This window comes from Arachis ipaensis, chromosome B9 (assembly GCF_059453495.1).
Source record: "Arachis ipaensis isolate K30076 ecotype BB chromosome B9, ASM5945349v1, whole genome shotgun sequence".
Classification (NCBI taxonomy): domain Eukaryota; kingdom Viridiplantae; phylum Streptophyta; class Magnoliopsida; order Fabales; family Fabaceae; genus Arachis; species Arachis ipaensis.
Window position 1 is genome coordinate 152,487,931 of NC_142444.1, and position 24,945 is coordinate 152,512,875.

The 24,945-nt window shown below is 37.3% G+C and overlaps 1 protein-coding gene and 1 pseudogene across 1 annotated transcript; one reads left to right on the plus strand and one right to left on the minus strand.

The window, feature by feature from the left end:
• Positions 1-448: 448 nt before the first annotated feature.
• Positions 449-2,064, plus strand: LOC148546826 (uncharacterized; annotated as a pseudogene).
• A 15,570-nt stretch (positions 2,065-17,634) lies between these two features.
• LOC107617712 (uncharacterized) lies at positions 17,635-20,100 on the minus strand. The gene is made up of 2 exons (XM_088498346.1): positions 18,644-20,100; positions 17,635-18,079 (listed from the first exon to the last, which is right to left on the minus strand). The coding sequence occupies exon 1, from the start codon at positions 19,980-19,982 to the stop codon at positions 18,666-18,668; it is 1,317 nt and encodes a 438-aa protein (XP_088354472.1). The 5' UTR covers positions 19,983-20,100; the 3' UTR covers positions 17,635-18,079; positions 18,644-18,665.
• Between the last annotated feature and the right edge of the window lie 4,845 nt (positions 20,101-24,945).

The window sequence follows — 24,945 nt, forward strand, 5'->3', positions numbered from 1 at the left end:
ATGTAACAAGAGAGGGACTCATCAACCTCAATTGTCCACACCATGGTTTCATCACGAAACCAAAAAAGGGGTTTTGAAACCTCTAAAAATTCTATTCTACGACTACAATAGCTAAGGAGGTATTTATAACCTCTTATTAGGTTAAAACAAAGAAAAACCCTAAAACACATAAACATAAGGCCCAATGTAGTAATTAAATAAACAAAATTAAAATACATTAAATTAAAATATTCTAAAAATGTAAACTAATATCTTCTAAATAATACTTGAACTCTTCATATCACGAACATTTGAAGCACATATCATTCTCCTCCTCTTCAAAAAAGATTCGTCCTCGAATCTTGTAGGTGGAAAAAAATAATATATGAAAAGGACAATAATTACAAGGAAGATAATTTCTTTTTTTTTTGTTTTTTTCTTTTTTTTTGGTTTCTTTTTTTTGTACTTTATGCTTTTTTTTTTAAACAATAATGAAACGCAAACGAAAATAAGAACACAAGAACTTAAAGAAAGACGTAACATATTGGACTCCTTTTTTTATGATAAAAGAAGAACAAATATAGATTAATAAGAATTAATCTAATACATGAGTTCTGATACCAAATGATAAAGAAATAAAAGATAAATAAAAAGATAAGGATTCAAACTGAATAAAAAAAGGTACATTGAAATTTAAATAAAAATAAAAATGATAGATTGAAATTGAGTACAAAGAGAATCACTCTACTTTCTACCCAATTTCTTGACGTAACAAGAAAACGCAACAAGAAAGGGACTCCTCAACCTAACTTATTAACGCCATAGTTTGGGAATTGATTCGAAGGGACTCCTCAACCTTCTACCCAATTCCCCGATGTAACAAGAGAGGGACTCATCAACCTCAATTGTCCACACCATGGTTTCATCACGAAACCAAAAAGGGGTTTTGAAACCTCTAAAAATTCTATTCTACGACTACAATAGTTAAGGAGGTATTTATAACCTCTTATTAGGTTAAAACAAAGAAAAACCCTAAAATCCATAAATATAAGACCCAATCTAGTAATTAAATAAACAAAATCAAAATACATTAAATTAAAATATTCTAAAAATGTAAATTAATATCTTCTAAATAATACTTGAACTCTTCATATCACGAACATTTGAAGCACGTATCACACTAGATGGGGTTCACACTATGAAACTATACTTAGATTAATTTCTTTATTTCTTTCTGTGGTTAATGTTCTTGAATATGTTGAGGAAGATGGAAATAATTCAGAACAAAGAGCTGAAGCATGTCATTTATTGAATGTCATTAAATCCTTTGAATTCATTTTCAACTTGTACTTGATGAAAAATATCTTGGGAGTTACTAATGAGTTATCTCAAGCGTTACAAAGGAATGATCAAGACATTGTAAATGCTATGGCATTAGTCAAAGTGTCTAAGCAACGGTTGTAAAATATAAGAGATGATGGCTGGTCTCTTTTACTTGACGAAGTCTCATTGTTTTGTCACAAACATGATATTACTGTTCCAATCATGGATGATATATTTTTGTCACAAGGAAGATCAAGATGCAAAGCTCAAAAGATATCAAATTTGCATCATTTTCAAGTTGAGATATTCTATCAAGTAGTTGATAGACAACTTCAAGAACTCAATAATCATTTTACAGAGGTGAATACTGGATTGCTTCTTTGCATAGCTTGTTTGAATCCAAGACACTCATTTTTTGCATTTGATAAGGAGAAGTTGATCCAGTTAGCTCAATTCTATCCATTAGAATTTTTTTCCACTCAACTTTTGGCACTTGATAGTCAAATTGAGAACTTCGTATTAGATGTGCGTTCTGATGATCAATTCTCAGACTTAAATGGAATTGGTGCTCTTTCTCAGAAGTTGGTTGAGACTCGAAAAAATATTGTTTATCCATTAGTGTTTCTTCTTTTGAAGTTAGCTTTAGTTTTGCCTATAGAAACTGCATTAGTTGAAAGAACTTTTTCTGCTATGAACATCATAAAGAGTCGACTTCGTAATCGTATGGGAGATGAATTTTTAAATGATTGTTTAGTGACATAAATAGAAGCAGAGACATTTGATTGTATTGACAAGGAAAAGATTATTCAACCTTTTCAAAATATGAAACCTAAAAGAATGAAATTCTAAATTATTTGTTATTATTTTAAATTGTTATTTTATTTTAATTTATTGGTTAAATAATTTAAAGAATATTCCTATTTATAATATTATAGTATAATTATAAAAATTATTATTATATTATATATATTTTGCCCTAACTGAAAATATTTTCTGGATCCATCATTGCATGCAGACAAGATGTGCTATTTGACAATATTTAAAGATAACCAAATGCGACTGTATTTGGCAGATGTGCAAAGCAAAGCATGGCTTGCGATTAGCATGGAAGTAGCTTACATGTCCGACACGTGTTGGTGAAGAAAAAAAAAAGATTTTTGTAATGCGTTATGCGTCTTGGTTCTAAGGAAGGTGAGCTTATTTCATCACTACATTTTACTTCTGGGTTTCGGTTGCAAGGCAGGAAGGAAGAAGTAGACCATGAAAGAATAGGGAGTAGTTTGAGTGAGTGAAGAATAAAATTAAAGAAAAAAATAGTTTGTAATTTTACATTATCTTAAGAACATATTATTAAATATTTGGATATCTTAAGTAAATAAGTATTTTTTTTGTATTTTAATCATAAATAAATTTTTTTATTTATATTTTATCAGAATATTATTATTATTATTTAGTAGAATTTTATTATTATTATCGATAAGTAGAAATATTATTATTACCATTTGTTACGGTGGGTAACCGGAGATTAATGGGCCGGATGGCGTAGGTTGGCCCAAACGTGTGAGGGAGGTGGCTATCGAGTGGACCTGGTACTCGGTGTTCCTCCGTCCGACTTGTGCGTGAGAAAGAATGGGGGGTGGTACCTGCAAAGACACTCCGATGCTTAAGTTAGCAAGAGTGGGAGCAGGTTAGAATGTATATTGGAACTTAGAGATACCTGAATGGTGTCAGTGTATTTATAGTGGTGAACCAATAACCACCGCTGAAGTAGTGCCATCTTTTTAGGTGGATAACCGTTCCCATATCTTAGGGAGGTTAAGATATGGCTCTATGAAGTGGTTAGAGAGTTTCTAGGGGCAGTTACTCAGTGAATGAGCGTTATCTGCCAGATAACCCTCGTATCCGACTTCTTTGGAGCAGGTCGTGTTTAGTACCGACTTCTTGGGATGAAGGCTGGTACTGGGTGAGGGCCAACCCTTTGGGTGAGGGCCAACCCTTTGGGTTGGGCCTATTTGCTGGGGTCCTGGACCTTTATTATTGGGCCAGGGTATGAACAGTGCCCCTACTCGAGCCCAATTTCCTTTTAGGATTTGGGTTCGAGTATTCAACTCAGGGTCATAGCCGATTTGCAAGAGGACCGATGTGATGGCTTAAGAACCGACATGATTTTCCTTGACCTTTCGGTTCTGTCAGTTACGTCTAATCAAGCGTCGTGTCCGTTAGGGGTGTGCGTGGGGATTTTAATGGCCTTGGTAACGGTGCATCTTCATTAATGATAGCGCCAGTTTTACCATCGTGCCCCTAACGTCTTTATAAATACTTTCCCTCTCTTTCGTTGTTTCGTTTCTGCAATCTTTCAAATTTTCCTTGCATTTGTTCGTGCTGCATTCTTGCGTTTCGAGGGCTTTTACTTCTTCTAGTCTTGATTTCAGACTTAAAGGTTAGCTTTTTCCTTTTCTGTAACATGCTTTCTATTTTCGTGCCTTTATTTTGTAGGTAGGCTGGTTTGTAGGCCTTAGTTCCGTACTCCTTCCCTTTAGAGACCGTGTGTTGATTTTCCTTTTCTTTTTGTAGGTTTCTTGTCACCCTTTTTTAAGAAAAGAAAATGGCTTCCGTAGATGTTCTTTCTCAGTGGGTCGATGTCACGGTTCTAGGGGAGGAGCCTTCGGTCGATACCGAGTTTATCACCCACCTTCGTACTCATCATAGAATCTGTACTTCTGAAGAGGATGAGCCGAAGTACGAGTTGGTAGTCCCGGGTCCAGAAGACCGGGTTTGCTTCGGGAGGGCCGACGAGGCGGCCCCTCATTTCTTTTTTATGTATGAGAGTATGGTCACCCGTTTGGGCGTTTTTCTTCCATTTTCAGAGTTTGAAATGTCTGTATTACATCATTGCCGGGTTGCCCCCACCCAGCTTCACCCCAACTCTTGGGGTTTTTTAAAAATTTACCAATTTATCAGCCAGGCCTTAGAGTTCCCGACTTCTCTGAGGATTTTCTTCTATCTCTTCCATATGACCAAGCCCTTCAGTGGGTTAAATAATAAGCAACAGTGGGTGTCCTTCCGGGCCATTCAAGGTCGGAGGCTTTTTACCCTTTTTGACGAATCCTTTCACGATTTCAAAAACTATTTTTTAAAAGTTCAAGCAGTAGAGGGTCACCACCCCTTTTTCTTGGATGATGATTCTTCTCCCCGATTTCCCTTATATTGGCTGGAGGCCTCTCCCTGCGAGAAATATGGTCTGGACGACCTGGATGAGGTGGAGGCGGCCATTGTGGGGTTCCTCCGAGAAGTGTGGGTGAGGGCCCCATACTTGGATACTAAAAAATTTCTCCAGGGGTCGCCGGCCTTTGTCCAGTCACAACTAGGTAGCTTTTTGCGTTTTTCACTTATTTCCGACTTGCAATTTCTTTTACCGACTTGTCTGACTTTTAGCTACCAATTTGTTTTTGCAGAGATGGCAAAGAAAAATGCTCAAGAGTCTTTCCAGAGGGTTCAGGAAGCCAAGGCGAAGTCTCGTGCCAGATCTGGTGGTGCTAGGGTGGTTGTCTCTCCTTCTCCTCCTCCTCGGAATGTTGGGACTCCCTCCCAACCTATTGTGATTTCTTCCTCTGCTTCCTCTCTGCCACCCCCTTCTGTCCGACCTACTCCTGAGCCAGAGCCGAAGAAGCACAAGACCTTAGAGTCTGGCGCTTCTGGTGAGGCGGACGCTCTTGCGTTCGTCCGAAAGAACATCTATCCTCATGCTCGTATGAGTATGGATGATGTTTCTGTTCGGCACTACCTCACCACTGTGGTTGAGGAGAGTCTTAAGACGGCGGGGGTTTGTGGCAAACTCTTGGATATATTTGAGAAGACTCCTATCAGCTCTTTAGGGACGACCTCGAGGATCGAGGAGCTGGAGGGTAGGCTTCGCATATATCAGGAGCATGAGAGGGAGTTGGAGGGGAAAGTCGCCAAGCTGAAGGAGGAGAGGGACAGCCTCCGGGAGAAGGGGCAGAAGTTGCAAGCCCAATGCAACATGGAGGTGGATTTGAGGAAAACAGCGCAAGCCAGCTACAACAGTTTATTTGCTGATCTTGTGTCTGTAAAGAATGACTTGCTGAATGCTCGGAAGGCCTATACCGAGTTGGAGTACTCTATTGCGGATGGTGCTGATGAGGCCTGGAGGGTTTTCAAGGAGCAGGTCGGAGTCATTGCTCCTGACTTGGACCTTTCTCCTTTGGACCCTGATAAGGTTGTCATTGATGGTGCCATCGTGGATCCTCCTGTCCCCGTGGTGGAGTCTGAGTCTGATTTGAAGACTCGGGAGCAGAGGATCATAGAGTCCCCTCCTCGCTCTAAGGACGCTCCGAGTTCTTCTGCTGCTCCTCCGACTTACTCTCCAACCCCTAGTCCTGGTGGTGGTGATCCTCCTACTCCTCTTGCAAAGAAGTGATTTGGATATTCGGGGTCCGGCCTGTGGACCCCCCCCCTTTTTTTAAACTCTTTATATTTATTTGTTGGTGTTTGAACAATTTTTGGCCTTTTAAGGCCGTAAACAAAACAATTTATAATGCCCCTTTTTAATAAGTGTTTAATTTAGCGTTTTAAATAAATGCCCTTTTTTGGATAAGGGTTTTGAGTTACCTTATGTGCGCATGCTTTTTCTGTTCGTGGTTCTTTTGACTCTTTGATCTTTTCTGGAAAAAACCTTTTCTTTGGGGCTTGCCTGCTTTTCTGAATTTCCTTGATCCTCAAGGCAGCCTTACTATTTTTTCTTAGTTTTTTCCTATCTCTTTTTGTTATTCCTAGTACTCAATTTTGTTTTATTGAGTTTTTCGTGACTTAGGCTACTTTTGCGATTCATTTTAATTTTACTCGATTTCGCATTCCGACTTATGAGTCGGACTGCTCCCGAGTTTATCATGATCGACTTCTATAGCCTCTTTACGCCGACTTGTACCTCGTCGTTTTATCCTGACGACCATCTAGGTCGGTTCATGGGATTTTCACGTTTTGTCGAGCTTAAATCGGCGCGTTTCGTAGAAAGGGAATAAAAAGGGAATTTAAAAGAGATATTTAAATGAAAGAGATCTTTATTAATTAAGGAGGTACTTTATTGCTACTAAGGGCTTTTAATTATTTGTTTTCCCTTAGCCCCTACTATGATGCCTCGTTAAAAACCCTTTTCAGAAAAAAACCCTTTGATTTTGGGAAAAAAAATCATGAAATCGGGAAAAGAGTACATCAGGGAGTAGGGTTCGCTTTTAGCTGTAGTACCTTTTCATATTACAAGCATGCCATGACCTGGGTAACTCGTTGCCGTCGAAGTCAGTTACCCTATAATAGCCCTTTCCTAAGACCTCGTTGATCTTGTATGGTCCTTTCCAATTAGCCGCGAGCTTTCCTTCTCCTGATTTGTTGACTCCAATATCGTTTCTGATTAGGATCAAGTCATCTGGGGTGAAATTCCTTTGAATGACTTTTTTGTTGTATCTCGCGGTCATCCTTTGCTTCAATGCTGCTTCTCTTATCTGGGCTTCTTCTCGGATTTCGGGGAGCAAGTCGAGCTCCTCTTTGTGCCCCTGTATATTCCTTATCTCGTCGTGGAAAATCACTCTTGGGCTTTGCTCATTGACCTCTACTGGGATCATGGCTTCTACACCATAAACTAATCGGAAGGGTGTTTCTCCAGTGGCGGATTGGGGGGTTGTTCTGTAAGCCCATAGTACTTGTTGGAGTTCCTCAGCCCATGCTCCTTTCGCGTCTTGTAATCTTTTCTTCAGCCCTGCCAGTATGACTTTGTTGGCTGCTTCGGCTTGCCCGTTGGCTTGTGGGTGTTCCACTGAGGTGAACTGGTGTTTGATGTTCATACTGGCTACTAGGCTTCTAAAGGTGGAGTCGGTGAACTGGGTTCCGTTATCTGTGGTAATGGAATAAGGTATCCCATACCTTGTGATTATATTTTTGTAGAGGAACCTCCGACTTCTTTGTGCAGTGATGGTGGCCAGTGGTTCTGCTTCTATCCACTTTGTGAAATAATCTATTCCCACTATTAGGTATTTGACTTGTCCTGGCGCCTGGGGAAAAGGGCCTAACAAATCCATTCCCCATTTTGCAAAGGGCCATGGGGAGGTGACACTGATGAGCTCCTCTGGGGGGGCCACGTGGAAATTTGCGTGTATTTGACATGGTTGGCATTTTTTCACAAAGTCTGTGGCATCTTTCTGCAAGGTTGGCCAGTAGAATCCAGCTCGGATCACCTTTCTGGCTAATGACCTCGCTCCGAGATGGTTCCCGCAGATTCCACTGTGTACCTCCTCTAATACCTCAGTGGCTCTTGAGGTCGGCACACACTTTAACAATGGTGTTGATATCCCTCTTCTATAGAGAATATTTTTCACCAAGGTATAGTGTTGCGCTTCCCTTCGGATTTTCTTGGCCTCCTTTTCCTCCTTGGGGAGGATGTCGAATTTCAGGTATTCGACCAAGGGGTTCATTCATCCGAGGTTTAATCCGACCACTTCAAAGACTTCATGTTTGTCTTCCATTTTTACCACTGAAGGTTCCTGGAGAGTTTCTTGGATCAGGCTTCTGTTATTTCCCCCTGGCTTGGTACTTGCTAACTTGGATAGGGCGTCTGCTCTGCTATTTAGGTCCCGAGTTATGTGCGTGACCTCGGTTTCCGCAAAACGCCCGAGGTGCTCCAGAGTTTTTTCCAAGTATTTCTTCATATTTGGGTCTTTTGCCTGATATTCTCCACTTATTTGGGAGGTCACCACTTGAGAGTCACTGTATACCATTACTTTGGTAGCACCGACTTCTTCTGCCAGCTTTAATCCTGCGATCAAGGCTTCATATTCTGCCTGATTATTTGAAGCTGGGAACTCAAACTTGAGGGAGACCTCTATCTGGGTTCCCCTTTCATCTACCAATATTATGCCTGCGCCGCTTCCTGTTTTATTGGAGGATCCATCCACGTTGAGTTCCCAGGTAGTTGGTTTATCCTCTTGATCCCCTGCATATTCTGCAATGAAGTCGGCGAGGCACTGGGCTTTAATCGCCGTCCGAGTTTCGTACTTCAAGTCGAACTCGGAGAGCTTTATTGCCCATTGAACCATTCTTCCCACAACATCCATTTTTTGGAGGATTTGCTTCATGGGTTGGTTCGTGCGTACTCTTATTGTGTGAGCTTGGAAGTAAGGCCGTAGCCTTCGAGAGGCTATTACTAAGGAGTAGGCAAACTTTTCTAATTTGTGATACCTTAGCTCAGGGCCCTGTAGAACTTTACTGATGAAATAGATTGGGTGTTGACCGACCTCGTCTTTTTTTATCAAGGCTGCTGAGACAGCCTTGTCTGCCACGGATAGGTATAGGATGAGGTCTTTTCCGGCTATAGGTCGGGTCAAAATAGGAGGTTGGCTCAAAAACTTTTTGAACTTCTGGAACGCTTCCTCGCATTCGGGAGTCCACTCAAACTGGTGTCCCTTTCTCAACAGGGAGAACAGTGGAAGGGATCTTAGTGCTGATCCTGCCAAAAATCTGGAGAGAGCTGCTAGTCGGCCATTCAGCTGTTGGACCTCTCTCAAACAAGTCGGGCTTTTCATTTCTAGGATAGCTCTACACTTGTCGGGATTGGCTTCGATCCCTCTTTGTGTTAGCATGAATCCTAGAAATTTTCCTGCCTCCACTGCGAATGCGCACTTTGTAGGATTCAGTCTCATCCCGTGCAACCTTATGGTGTCAAAGACTTGTGAGAGGTCAGATAGGAGGTCGACTTCCTTCTTGGTCTTTACCAGCATATCGTCGACGTATGCTTCCATTAAGCTCCCTAAGTGAGGGGCAAACACCTTATTCATCAGCCTCTGATATGTGGCCCCTGCATTTTTCAATCCAAATGGCATGACCACGTAGCAAAAGTTAGCTCTGGGCGTGATGAATGCTGTTTTTTCCTGGTCTGGTTCATACATCGGGATTTGGTTATATCCTGAGTAGGCGTCCATGAACGACAAGTATTGATACCCCGAGCTAGAGTCTACTAGGGTGTCAATGCTTGGTAGTGGATAAGGGTCCTTGGGACATGCCTTATTTAAGTCAGTGTAGTCGACGCACATTCTCCATTTACCATTTTGTTTTTTGACTAGCACTACATTGGCTAGCCATGTTGGATACTTGACTTCTCTGATAAAACCGGCTTCTAGGAGCGCTTGTACTTGCTCTTCTACTATTTGAGCTCGCTCTGGGCCGAGCTTGCGTCTTCGTTGTTGTATAGGTCGAGATCCCGAGTAGACCGAAAGCTTGTGGGACATGAGCTCGGGGTCTATCCCAGGCATGTCGGAGGCCTTCCAGGCGAAGAGATCGGAGTTATCTCTTAGAATCTTGGTCAACCCTTGTCTTAGGGTCTCCCTTAGGTTGGCCCCTATGTGAGTATTTTTTCCTTCCTCTTCGCCGACCTGAATCTCCTCGGTTTTTCCCCCGGGCTGGGGTCGCAGCTCTTTTTTAATCTTTGCTCCCCCGAGTTCTATTGTGTGAACTTCTTTGCCTTTTCCTCTCAGGTTTAGGCTTTCATTGTAGCATTTCCTTGCTAGCTTCTAATCTCCCCTCACCGTTGCTATCCCTGCCGAGGTCGGAAATTTCATGCAAAGGTGGGGCGTCGATACCACCGCTCCGAGTCGATTAAGGGTAGCTCTGCCGATTAAAGCATTATAGGCCGACCCCACGTCGATGACTATAAAGTCTATACTTAGAGTCTTTGTCTTCTCCCCCTTTCCAAAGGTGGTGTGGAGGGGCAAAAATCCTAGTGGCTTTATTGGCGTGTCGCCTAACCCGTACAAGGTGTCGGGGTAGGCTCTTAACTCCTTCTCATCTAATCCCAGTTTGTCGAAAGCGGGCTTGAAGAGGATGTCCGCCGAGCTTCCTTGATCTACTAGTGTTCTGTGTAGGTGGGCATTTGCCAGGATCATGGTGATTACCACTGGGTCGTCGTGCCCAGGGATTATCCCTCGCCCATCTTCCTTTGTGAATGAAATGGTTGGGAGGTCGGAGGATCCCTCTTCGACCTGGTAAATTCTCTTGAGATGTCTTTTACGAGAGGATTTTGTGAGTCCCCCTCCCGCAAACCCTCCTGAGATCATATGGATATGTCTTTCCGGAGTTTGTGGTGGTGGGTCTCTTTTATCCATATCGTCTCGCTTTCTTTTTCCATGACTGTCCGACCTTTCTATGAGATATTTGTCAAGCCGACCTTCTCTGGCCAATTTTTCTATCACATTTTTAAGGTCGTAACAGTCGTTTGTGGAGTGCCCATATATTTTATGGTACTCACAGTAATCACCGCGGCTCCCTCCTCTTTTATTTTTAATGGGCCTGGGAGGAGGTAGCCTTTCGGTATTGCAAATTTCTCTGTACACATCCACTACAGGAACTTTCAGTGGAGTATAAGAGTGATATTTTCTTGGCCTGTCGAGGCCGAGTTCTTCCTTCTTCTTAGCTTCCCTCTCCCTTTCTTTCGTTGAGGGAGGGTGTCCGGGTCGCAAACTCGGGTCTCTTAGCCTAGCGTTTTCTTCCATATTGATGTACTTTTCAGCTCTTTCCTGTACATCATTTAAAGAGGCGGGGTGTCTTTTTGATATGGACTGTGAGAAGGGGCCTTCTCTAAGACCATTGACTAGCCCCATGATGACTGCTTCGGTGGGCAGGTCTTGGATCTCCAAACACGCTTTGTTGAATCTTTCCATATAGGCCCGTAAGGACTCCCCGACCTCCTGTTTTATTCCCAGGAGACTTGGTGCATGCTTTACTTTGTCCTTCTGGATGGAGAACCTCATCAAGAACTTTCTTGAGAGGTCTTCAAAACTGGTAATTGACCTCGGAGGGAGGCTGTCGAACCCTTTCATCGCTGCTTTTGATAAGGTTGTCGGAAAAGCTTTGCATCGCGTAGCGTCAGAAGCGTCAGTCAGATACATCCGACTTTTAAAGTTGCTCAGATGATGCTTTGGATCAGTGGTCCCATCGTAGAGGTCCATATCGGGGCTTCTAAAGTTTCTTGGAACTTTTGCCCTCATTATGTCCTCGCTAAAAGGATCTTTCTCTCCTAAGGGAGAATCTTCTCTCTCGCCGTGGGAATTCCGACCTTTGAGGGAGGATTCCAATTTTAAGAGTTTTCTTTCTAACTCTTTTCGTCGCTCCATCTCCTCTTTTAGGTTCTTTTCGGCTTCCTTTTGTCGTTCCCGCTCCTGTTCTAGCTGCTCGAGGCGGCTATGGATTAATCCCATAAGCTCACTAGTGTGGGAGGGTCCTTCTTTTTCTGATTCGCGCCCCTCCGAGGAGTTCACCTTTGGATTTTTGATTCCGGAGGTGCCTTCCCTATGTTGATCATTGGCTTCCTGGTGGAGGGTCTGATCTGCCTCATTGTTTCCAGTGTTCAAATTCTCTTGTTCGGAATCTGTCTCCACATGACCCTCTTCAGGGGATCTATCCGCCATCACTGGTTGATCTCTCGGGTCCCCGGCAACGGCGCCAATGTTACGGTGGGTAACCGGAGATTAATGGGCCGGATGGCGTAGGTTGGCCCAAACGTGTGAGGGAGGTGGCTATCGAGTGGACCTGGTACTCGGTGTTCCTCCGTCCGACTTGTGCGTGAGAAAGAATGGGGGGTGGTACCTGCAAAGACACTCCGATGCTTAAGTTAGCAAGAGTGGGAGCAGGTTAGAATGTATATTGGAACTTAGAGATACCTGAATGGTGTCAGTGTATTTATAGTGGTGAACCAATAACCACCGCTGAAGTAGTGCCACCTTTTTAGGTGGATAACCGTTCCCATATCTTAGGGAGGTTAAGATATGGCTCTATGAAGTGGTTAGAGAGTTTCTAGGGACAGTTACTCAGTGAATGAGCGTTATCTGCCAGATAACCCTCGTATCCGACTTCTTTGGAGCAGGTCGTGTTTAGTACCGACTTCTTGGAATGAAGGCTGGTACTGGGTGAGGGCCAACCCTTTGGGTTGGGCCTATTTGCTGGGGTCCTGGACCTTTATTATTGGGCCAGGGTATGAACACCATTATTATTATTATTATGATTATTATTATTGTTAGAATGTTAGTGTTAGTGTTAAACGGTTTCTGTTGTTTTGAATAATATATTATTAATATATTCATAATCATGAGTTATATATTATTCTTAACATATTATTATTAATCAGCATATTATGAATAATTTATAATTAGTATATTTTTTGTTATTAATAACTACTATTATTATTATTATTCTTATTCTTATTATTATTATTACTGTTTTTGTTATATATTATTAATTATTATTATTAGTATATTATTATTCAGGATAATATCATAATATTAATAATATATTATTAATATTTTATAATACTGAATAATATAATAAAAATAAGGGAAAATCGCAGTAAATTATGAGACATGGATCAACCAAAAGTATGTCTCTATGTAATTTGAATCAATCTAACTCGAACTAAAAACAGGAGTAATTCGAATCAATACTGTTCGAATTATGAGGGACTATGCATGCTAGGTAGTTCAAATCGAACTGATTCGAATTATGCATGGGGTAGTTCGAATCACTCTGATTTGAATTATATGGTGAGATATTCGATAGGCAGTTCGAATCTAGCTAATTCAAGTTATGTATATATAATTTGAAATTGGCTGTTTCGAATTATGAAGCCCCAGACGTGTATAAATATGGTGTGAATGTAAATTGTGTTCATTAGAGTGAGATAGACAAAATGACTAGTAAGGAGAGTTTTGTAGTATTGGTGCATTATAGAGGGTCCATTAAGAGAAAAATACGCTCTGGTGTGAAGTTCACTGATAAAGATCCTCTGAGTATTTTTATGAGACCTACATGAGTATTTTTATGTGAAGTTCACTAACATCTTCATTAATAACATTAGCTATATGGGCTACTCCATCCAAACGATAAAGTCGGTCCGAATTATCCCCCATCGGCTAAATATTCTGCTCAAGCCTTTGTTGGAGTCGTACGGGGTCCTTTTCTCTGGAATTTGGTGGGGCATGGATTTAGAATAGTGGTTCGAATGAGGTTACCTCAAACTCTTTATATAGACAAGGGCCATGTAATTCGAATGAGTAGGATTCGAATTACCAACGGCAGCCAAAACAGGTAGTAATTTAAAACAGTCTGTTTCGAATTACTATGGACACGAAATTGTGGGCTAATTCGAACTAGTATGTGTTAGTGTGTGTAATTCGAATCAGGGTGATTCGAATTAGTATGAGTTAGTGTATGTGTAATTCGAATAAATTTCATTCAAATTACTATGATGAGTACATGCAGGCATAATTCGAATTATAGTGATTCGAATTATTACAATATGTCTAATTCGAGTGGCTCTGATTCGAACTATATAAAAAAGTGCTCTTAGTAAAACTTTGTAACATTTTTATCTTTGGTGGAATTGTGTAAAACTAGCCTCTAGTTGATTTATATGCGTCATTTATTCTAAAAATAATAATAATTTATTAATGTATTATTATTCGAAAGAGTATAATAATAATGGTTATTATTATATCATTATTATATTCTTCTTATTATTATTTAATATATTATTAATTATTATAATAATATTATTATTATTAACAGATTATTATTATTATTATTATTATTATTATTATTATTATTATTATTATTATTATTAACTGGAAAATGGTACGAGTACGACTATTAATATTTTTATTATGATTATGAATAGTACTATGATTAATATTAATATTATTATTATAATAGTTATTAATTAATATTAATAATTTTTTTTACATACTATCAAAAATTTGTTACTCATAAAATTTGATCTGTCAAAAATTTATAACGAGATAGTTACAGCAATTCTAACATTAGTTAGGTTCCACTACATTTTGCAAGTAGGCAAAAAACAAACACACAAAAAAAGAAAAGGTTAACAAACACAAAATGCGCATTTTGTGAGTTTTAAAAACAAAAACAAACAAAAAAATTGAAAAAGCAAAACACAACCTGCCATTTTCACTTATATCATAGTAGTGTAAATATTTTATAAACTTCTATTTGATTGAGTTACACTATAATTATTTTCATATGTAAAAAATAACCTTAAAAAGAGGTTTTTACTTGAAAAAAAGTGTTAGAAATACATTATAAGAATATCGCTGATTAGCTACCATAAAAAGAATCGTAAAATAATTGCTAATCTGACGCAAAATATAATATGTGACAGATTAGCTACCGCCTAACAACTAATATTTTCCTCGCTAATTACAAGCCGCAGATCAGTGAGGCAAACACAATAGTCGCTAATTCATCGGAAAGTTTTTTAGCTTACGAATAAATAGTCGCAAATCCGTCACTAAAGTAAAAGCTAATTAGTGACAAACTCTACTGCAGCAGAATCATCGCTAATTCCAAACTAACTTCGTAGACAAAATAGAATGTTTAGTTGATGCTAATTAGCAAGGAATTTTCCTAACATAATTCATCACAAGTTATCCGCTAATATGATCACAAATCTGTCACATTTTATAGTAAATCTATAGCTAATCATTGAAAATCATTAATCAAATTTGTAGGAATTTTGTCACTAAATCAAAGCTATTCTAAATGAGAAAGTAGAGTTATGAAGTAGTCGCTAATTTGCTAGGAAATAATATGTATTTAATTAGTTGAACTACAATCACAAATGTCATCACAAATTCTTTTTAACCTAGTAACAAATCAATAAGTATCTCACTACAAGAAAAATTAGATTTTGTGACCGCTCATTAAGTTTGTTGTTAGTGCGTCACTAATTCCTCGCAAGTTAGTGACGAATTAGTAACAAAAAATATTTCTCGCAAAAATTTATCGCTAATTAATCAAATTTTTGTAGTGATATAACCATTTATATTACTTCATTTTATCAACTTAAAATTTTTTAGATGATCAACAGTAAATTAGTAAAAAAAATCGATAAATCAGTGAAATTGATCTAGTTTTTTAGTGATTAATCGATTTAAAATAATAAAATATAAAAAAACAATATTAACATATAAATATATTATTTTATTATATTCAATTTAATTTTAATTAAAATTTGATTAAACTTTTAAACCATGAAACCTTTATTCCATCGGGTTGATAATCAATTGGTTTTTTAAAACTTTGTTTTATGGATTTGGCTCTTATTATTAATTTTATATGAGTAATTTATTAATTAAAGTTTGTGTCCAGATTCATGACAAGAAAATTAAAATAGATAAAGAAATAAGAGACAAATAATCTGAGCGTCACAAACTCACCAACTCGATCACATGGATCATCATGTGGCACAATAAGAAATGAAATGTTGGATGGTAGGGTCTTGGTACATCTCAATAATGTTTGTGATTAGATGTGATGTCCAAAGGTGTTAGGAAAAAACGTGGAGCAAGTGACAAACTCGCCATTCTCACAACTCACTCAACCAAGTGTCTGCCCTTTTTTCTTCAAATTTGATTCAGTGTCCATTCTTTTATTTCTTGACTTAATTAATGCCATGCATTCTTTATTTATTTATTTTTTTTTTCTTTTGCCAATTAACAACGGCAACCGGGACTAAAGAAGAGAAAGACAAATAAATAGGACCATGACTTTTTATTATTAGGTACAACATAATTATTGAGTTTTTTTTTTTTTTTTTGGTGTCTAGATAATTATTGAGTTTAGTTTGCTTATTAATATTTTTTAAAATGTTTTACTTTTCATGCAGTCAAAATTAAATAACTTATATATTATAAGTGTTTTTACTTTGTAAATATTTAATTATATATATATATGCTTTTGTATAACAAATAAATTTTACTGATTTTCTGATGTATATGAGTCTTTTCAGTGTAATATCCGCTCATCTTCATTCAAATATAACTTTACATGATATGATTTATGAGTTTAATTATATATAATTTTCACAATATTATTCGATAAATAGATATTATTACTTCTATTTTGATAATATTACTTTTAGTCCCCTCCGTGTTTAGTAATACACTTAGTTTGAATCTCTCGTTCTTTTTTCCGGTTCTGTTTTGAATTTAATTTTAATAATATACACTGTAAAAATTTTTACAAAATTATTTAGTTACATCTGTTATTTTAAAATAATTATTCATACAGCTAACATAAAAAAAAAATATTTTTACTTACTTATTATTATATAATTAAGTATAAATATAAAACTGTTTTATATTATCTAACATCAAATTAAATTCTTTTGTAAATATCTCTTTCTATTTTCTTTTTATTTCAATAATATCCTACAAATGTGAATAAATTTGTTTGACTTTTCTTTAGCAAGTAAGTGAGCGACATCTGTCTCACTGATAAAAAAGGAAAAAGAAATAGGTAGGGGGAATATAATGTCTCCAACTCTCCATCGTCTATAACGATATATATCACATCCTTCACTTTGAAACCACGAGAAATATTTATTCAATTAAAGAAATAATAAATTTCTTTTTCGTCAAGAATAGTCTTTGTAGGATAAATATGAAAAATAAATATTGACCATAGGTTGATAAGCAAAATTTAAAGAGAGGAATAAAATTGAATTAATTAAAATAATAAAATTTAGGGATATTTTTTTAAATTTTTAAATTTTATGGAAAATATATTTATTTTTATATTTTTATTAAAAAAAGAAAATTAGTTTTGGAACAAAAATATCAAATTTATAATCTATTTTTTTAATTTTTATTTTTAGGTGAAAAATAAAATTGGTTATAGACTTTTTGAAACTTTTTCTTAAAAAAATAAAAATAAACAGGTTAAATAAAATCAAACAATGAATTTTTTTTCGAATTAAAGAGAAACTCATTTATTTTTTTTATTTTGCAGGTCTAATTTTAGAATAAAACATCTCTCCATTTATGACAATCCGACGGGTGTAATTTATTTTGACGGCCTTAGACAAAATAATGTTGTGGTGAAAAGAAAATATTGATAAAGAGCTAATTACTTTTTTTAATAAAAAATAAAAAAATTTATCATCATGTACTATCCACATATTTTTTGTTACCTTAAAACAATAATCTTCACTTATTACATGCCTTGAACGTACTTATTTTTCTTTCTTTATACAGGATAATAACGATCTAATTGTTAACCTTCTTGTCAGGCATATGATTCCATATAATGAAATTATTTGACACAAAAACAAGATCTATTAAAGACAAATAAATGGTCATATACTTTATAAAACTCTTTGAAAATTTTAAATGGATGTTTTTTTAATTTTCTTTTGTGCACAGTATTTTGTTTTTACGGCAAAAGAACCGGAGGAACATATTTTGGCATTTTGGGAGACGAAGATGGGAGAATAGATTTTATTTAATTTTGACATATAATTAGTTTTACAACCCCCTGCAAAATGCAGCAGAGGTTGAAAACTACAATGCATGCATTTGTCCTATTGAGTAACAGGAAAGCGTGCATGGACCATCACACATCATCCATAATTTTATATATATAAGCAGCAGTGCTTTACAACTGTCAAAATAGAAAATACAAAGCATAATTCGTAAATTAAACAAAAGCATAGAAAATGACTTGAACCAATCCTATGATAGAAACATATAATAAAACTAACGCCTTATATTATTGTTATTATTATGCAAGCCCAAACGCGGAAACTTTGCTTCCATTGCAATTGCATAATAATCTTCTTCTCTTCTTGTGTGTTCTTCATTCATTCCTCTTCAATCCCCATCTATCGCTTTCTTTATTTTCACATATTTATATATTCTCTCCTCATACCCTACAACAAAAATTTAAAGAAAAAAAAAACCAGTAGACCCGGCCGTATCATTGTTAGCATGTCAAGTCCATGTCATCATAACCAAACCTAAATGAGAAAAAATGTTCCTATTTTGTTTTTTTATGCAGACTTTATTATACATAGAGAATATCTTGAACTAGCTAGACAAAAACTCATGTTTTGAAAAAGTAGTGATATATCTTGGACTAACTAGCTAGACTTTATATGTTATGATTGTATTATGAAAAGATTAGGTTACCAGCAATATTTTTGAATAATGTATAAACAATGTAAATTAATTTTAAATTTAATTAATAACATTAAATTAAGATATAGTATATTTTTATTTGATCGGTAGTTGTTCATGTTGTTTAAGATAGTCATTATTTATCTAGCACTACTCTTATATTATTGTACTAATAACGAACGCATTTTTACGTAGAGATAAATATAGTTAGAGTGAATTATGTAGTTGTTGACGATATTAAATAGGTACCGTTATCGCATGAAGAATAAAATTATCTAAAAAATAAGAGATGATAAGAAAGAAAGAAAGAAACTTACCAAGAGTGCTAAACTAAGTTATCTAATAGTGGTAAGGAGGGGGAGGAGATGCATAAACGTAGTGTGGTGGTGGTGGTGGAGACTGATACTTGTATGGCGGTGGTGGAGGAGATGAGTACTTGTAAGGCTTCTTGTAGGGCGGTGGAGGAGAGTGGTAAACCGGGTGAGGAATGTAGGGAGCAGGGTGAACCGGTGGAGGTGGAGACGGGTACTTATAAGGCGGTGGAGGAGAGTGGTAAACTGGGTGAGGAATGTAAGGAGCAGGGTGAACAGGTGGTGGTGGAGATGGGTACTTATAAGGTGGTGGAGGAGAGTGGTATACCGGGTGAGGGTGGGGGAGGGGGTGAGGGTGGGGGAGGGGGTGAGGGTGAGGGAGGGGGTGAGGGTGGGGAAGCGGGTGAGGGTGAGGGAGGGGGTGAGGGTGGGGAAGGGGGTGAGGGTGAGGATAATGGTGGTGCACTGGTGGTGGTGGAGATGAGTACTTGTAGGGGGGTTTAGGGTGGTGGTGGTGCACTGGAGGTGGAGGAGATGGGTACTTGTAGGGTGGTGGAGGAGAGTGGTAAACTGGTTTAGGGTGAGGGTGGGGGAGGGGGTGAGGGTGAGGGTGAGGGTGAGGGTAGTGATGGTGCACTGGTGGTGGTGGTGGAGAGTGGTAGTAGTAAGGCTTCTTAGGAGGTGGAGGAGAGTGATACGCTGGGTGAGGGTGTACGTGGTGGACCGGAGGTGGAGGAGATGGGTACGTGTAAGGCTTCTTTGGTGGTGGCGGAGAGTGGTACACTGGGTGAGGATGAGGGTGTGGATATGGGTGTGGGTGTGGATGAGGATGAGGATGAGGGTGTGGGTGAGGGGGGTAAATGTGAACCGGTGGTGGTGGTGGTGGTGATGAGTACTTGTAGGGTTTCTTTGGTGGTGGTGGAGGAGATGAGTAATGGTATGGCGGCGGCGGTGGTGATGAGTAATGGTAAGGCTTCTTTGGTGGTGGAGGTGGAGAATGGTAGTAGTAAGGCTTCTTAGGTGGTGGAGGAGGAGAATGGTAGTAATATGGTGGTGGTGGTGAAGACACCGGCGGAGGTGGAGAATGGTAGTAGTAGGGTGGTGGAGGTGAAGACACCGGTGGTGGTGGAGAATGATAGTAGTAAGGCTTCTTAGGGGGTGGTGGTGGAGAGTGATAGTAGTAAGGTGCCTTCTTAGGCGGCGGAGGAGGGGAGGAGTAATGGTACGGCGGAGACTTGGGTGGTGGGGGTGATGAGTAGAGGTAGTTATCAGCGGAGATTTGCAAGCTTAGAGAAGAAAGCATTGCCAATGCAAGGATGAGAGAAGAGGCCATTAGGGACCTCATTGTTTTTCTCACTTCCAAAGTGGGTAAGCTTTGCTTTTGCTCTTTCTCAACCCAATGCCACTCCCTTTATATAGATTGCTTTTCTTTACCCCCCTTAACATCTACTTTATATTTTTTCACCATTAACATTCACCTTTAAACTCAAACTATTAACTATTAAATAACCATTGTCCTATGTGCTTTGTTTTCAACAAAACAAATTATTACTTATTGTTTTCTCCGGGGACCCAATTTGACTCAAGCCGCGCGCGGGCTTCGTTTTAATCATGGACCCTCCAACCTAATTAAGTACCTAATAACTACGGATGTAATCGGCTCGGTTCAGGTTGGTTTTGGACCGAAAATTAACCAAATCGACCTGATCAATTGTATAATGAAACCAACTATTCGGTTGGTTGTTGTTTGAACAACCGAATCGAACCAATAGTAATTTGGTTCAGTCAATTTTTTTTATTTTTTTACACTTAATAATCAGAATTTAAAATACTATAAAATGAAGTTTAAAATCTTCAATAAACTAGAATAATAAGAGTATATCACATCCAAATCCAATACAAATTCAATTTAATTAAACATAAAACAAAGACAATTAAAAATGTCTAGCAAAACAACAAAAATAAACACATTTTAAACCGAAACATTCACTTTAAAATAAATAAAAACCAAACAGCCACCATGCTTAATCTGAATCCACACCAGCCACTGTCCGTTGAAGAACGTACCACGGACTCAACATTTTCACCCCCAACTTCAGGCGTCCGTTCATTGGGCACCTCATTGCTTGTTGGCTGCATACATATAAATAGAACAATGAAAAATTAGCATTTTTAACTCATGAACAGCACCACAGTTTTGTTTCCAGCAACAAAGATGAAACTAGACTACTATGAAAAGGTGCAGACAACCTGTATATAAAATAAACCAATAGCTAGTATATGAATCCTTTAAAGCATGCATACAAGCACATTACACTATAAAATTTCAAATTCAACCATTGTTAGTGGACAATTTTGATTCTCTCTTCATTTCTCTCTTCATTTCTCTTTATGAGCACTGTTGCCTACAAAGTTGCCCACACTAAAATCTTCCACTGTTGAGCAACAATAATGAATTGATGACTTAAACGCATAAGAATGCACTCAACAGTAAAAAAGAATAGCAATGACATTTAATATCAATAACACAAAATAATGCAGTACATGATTTAATGGATGAGCTTAATTAATTGAAGTTAAAATAACTTCTATCTTTTAATACTATTTTTGTGCAAATGTGTATGCATTATTCAATTGATTGAATAAAAAAGGATCAAAAGCTCTAATAGTTATCTTCTTTCACTTTTTGCTCAATCCACCAAACAAGCATCATTGAATTTAAAAACAACATGATCTAACAATGGATTGTATTCTTTCAACAAGTATTGGATAACAACTTCAACACCTTGCACCAAAACTTTTGCTTCTCAACATACAATCAGAAACTCACCTAACAGTACAACTAGCTAGTTTATTTGCATCATTTAATACTCACTAACTGCCATACATTATTTTGAGATAATTCAACACAAATCTACTAAGACATAAGCAGCTGATACACAGCTCATAAACAAAACCAAAGCAGCTCATAAACAAAACCATAAGTAATTCATTTTTAAAGCCAATCAACAGAATTTAAATGACCACAAATAATCAGAGACAGCTACACATATATATTCAAAAAGACACTAAAAACAATTATTCAGGTTAAATCAAGTACAAATATCACTAAAAATCTCACTAAATCAAGTACAAATATCACTAAAAATATTGCAGACTAGGATTTTGTTGACAATATATACATTAATTACTGTAAAAAAAATTATAACCAAGCACAAAATCTAACATCCGAAGAAGACATCGTTCTGTTGCTTTTTGGATTTTTGCAGGAGAGGGACTGGTTGCTCGGCCACTGGAGTCTTGCTCTGCGACTGGATTGCTGCTCGGCGACGGACTGCTGCTCGGCGACGGACTGGTTGGAGTGCTGCTCGGCTTTGGCTTTGTTGCGACGGTGACCCTGCGACGGCGATGAATGAACGACTTCGAGCGACGATTGGCGACTTTCTTAACGGTGGACAACACTCTCTGGCTCCCTCAGCCTCTCCTTCTCTCAAGCATGGAGGTTGGAGGTGGAACCGTGGAAGAATGGGAGAGAGAAGTGTTTTGTGGGTGACTGGGTTTAGGGTTCGCGTAAAAGGAGAAGAAGAAAGCTAGGGTTGTGGTTGAGTGGCCCTTTTATACCTAGGTTAAAAGGCAACTTAGTAAAAACACACTACTGAACCCTCACTCTTCGGTTCGATCCGGTTCGATTCGATTTCAGTAAAGGCAACCAAAAACCAAATTGAACCAATCGGTTTAGTTCGAAAAAAAAACAAAAAAAAATCGATTTTTTCGGTTTCAATCGGTTGTTATAAAATTCGATTTGGTTTTGCGATAATTTTCTGTCCAATTCGGTAACTTACACCCCTGCTAATAACTAAGAAATAATATATTACCAAAACAAAGAAAAACTAAGAAATAATAAGATATATTTTTACTTAATCATAGATCTAAACGTAGCTAATAATTCAAAATATTCCACAAAGTAGGGTTTATTATGTCTCCATTAATTAGGTATTGTAATCTTGTGATATTATCAATCTCTTGAATTCGATATGAAAAAGTATTGATAAATAACTGATAATTGACTAGTGTGAAATGCATGGTAGCTGCCTCTAATTAACTTGTGAAAGCAAAACTCGTTTCCAATTGGATAACTTGAAGAAACATGTACCACTACATGGCCCATAGCAGCCTCAATGATTTTTTATTATCTGTTCCCCATTCTCTCTCTTTTAATTCTATTCATAAATTTATGGTCACTGAGACACTCTACTATCCAAGACTATATAGACTAGTCCACTCCTTGCACATTCTGCATGGCATTGCCTCATCATCATTATTATTATCTCTGAATAGTTAATAGTACCCTTTTTTGGGGATAAAGACATCAATAGACCCTATCATAAATGACGCCTTTTACTTTCCACCTTTTTAATTATTTGATTATTTACCTTCTAAAGTATTATACTTAGGTATTGAAAATTCTTGGTCAACTATTTCGCATTCTACTCTTGGTATTGTAATATAATTTCGATCTTCATTATATTCAACTTTCACAGCTTGCGGTGGGTTAGGTTGTCCATTTCTGTAACTAAATCCAATAAAATATCTTCCACGTTACATACATTATTATTATTGCTCATATTACTATATAATTATTATATGTACATGTACATCAACCTCGCCACGTAGTTTAATAAATCAAACAGAATATTTTGGATAACTTAAATTATTTATTTCATACTACACACCTAGCTATCTTCTGGAACCTTTAGACCTGATTAATTCTCTCACTTCTGTATCGGTCTATAAGGTGAAATGAAATGACAGTTCATCATAGATACATATGGTATTACTTGTAACCCATAACAAACTATATCTTTTTTATTTAAGGTAAAAAAAAGTTGCATTCATTATTTCACTTACTCTCCTATCTTAACATATCTTTTTTAGTAATTAAAAAGAATAGTTTACAACTAATTCAATCATAGAAAGATAAATGTATCAACTCTTTGTACGAATTGAATACATAAAAACATTGTTTCACCCCAAAAAGAAGAGAATTAATAAAGACGTGATGGCAGGGGGAATGGGCATGGAAAATGATGAAAGAACATTTCTTTCTACTGAAAAGAGTTATCAGAGGCTCTTCAAAAGGTGGAGAGCGGGAATCATATATTACCGCACTTGTTTAAGAACATGGAAAGAAAAATGGAAGTAGCACCTGATTTTTATGCCCTTTAATGTAGTAAAAAAATTTGGTTGGAGTTATCATTTTGTCTTTTTCCGAGTGTGCTAGCTAGTCATAAAGGTTCGGAAAGAATATCACTTTTATTTCAATAATAATGTATCTAAAACTAATGCTACGGTAACTCTACAAGCTAAGATATCATCTAAGCATCGTTAAATTAAATATCATCATTAATATATAATATATAACTAAACTGATAATGTTTCTTGTCTTCTTGAACTAATTAACGCACAACTAGTCTTGTGAGTTCTATATTAACAATAATGTTAAATAATAAAACTGATAGAGATATAATTATTTATGCATCTTTTTTTATTAGTTTAAATTTTAAAAAAAATTAATTTATAATACAGTATTAGAATTTTTATTCCTTAAAAATCTAAAATTTGATTATTATTATTATTATTATTATTATTATTATTATTATTATTAAAAAGGTAAAATTTAGTATAAGATAAATTAAAAAAAATTTGTATAAAAAATTTATGTAACTCAAAAGAAACTTTACGATGAGGACATGTGTTAGCGATATAAAGGGCATTTTATATAAATTAAATGATTGAAGAAAATCTTTACGCAAATACAATATTAATAAACTCCAGATGCAAATGCAACAAACACAATTGTATGTAATCCACGATATCTTTTAGCGGAATTTAAATGCACGTAATCCATTAAACCTTTCGCGGATTACGTTGAGAACTAAATACTCATAAACCGCTACATCCTGTAGCGGTTTATGATCATATGGTGTTGAAGCCTATTCCGCTAGAGGGTGTAGCGGATTATGAAGAGAGTGGAAGCTTGGGAACATATTCATGAATACCAGTTACTCGTGATGCAAAATGTATGGAATCTTTCGGTTACCGCCCTTGTGAAGTTCACATATGGTCGGCTAGCGGAGTTGTTTGTGATTCGTGGTCAGACGGCAGAGGCTCAGTTGACCAGCGGTGCCAAGTTTTGCCAGTCTTTTATAAAGGCGATGGAGTGCAACTTGAGAGACTCCAGGTGCTTCACTGTCACCCTGTTCGATAGACACCAGTCTGAGTACACCGTTGCCGAGACGACACCGATC

What these genes read in the sequence shown, in the direction of transcription:
- LOC107617712 (XM_088498346.1), bottom strand. Translation starts at nt 19,982, where the DNA reads ATGAGGTCCCTAATGGCCTCTTCTCTCATCCTTGCATTGGCAATGCTT.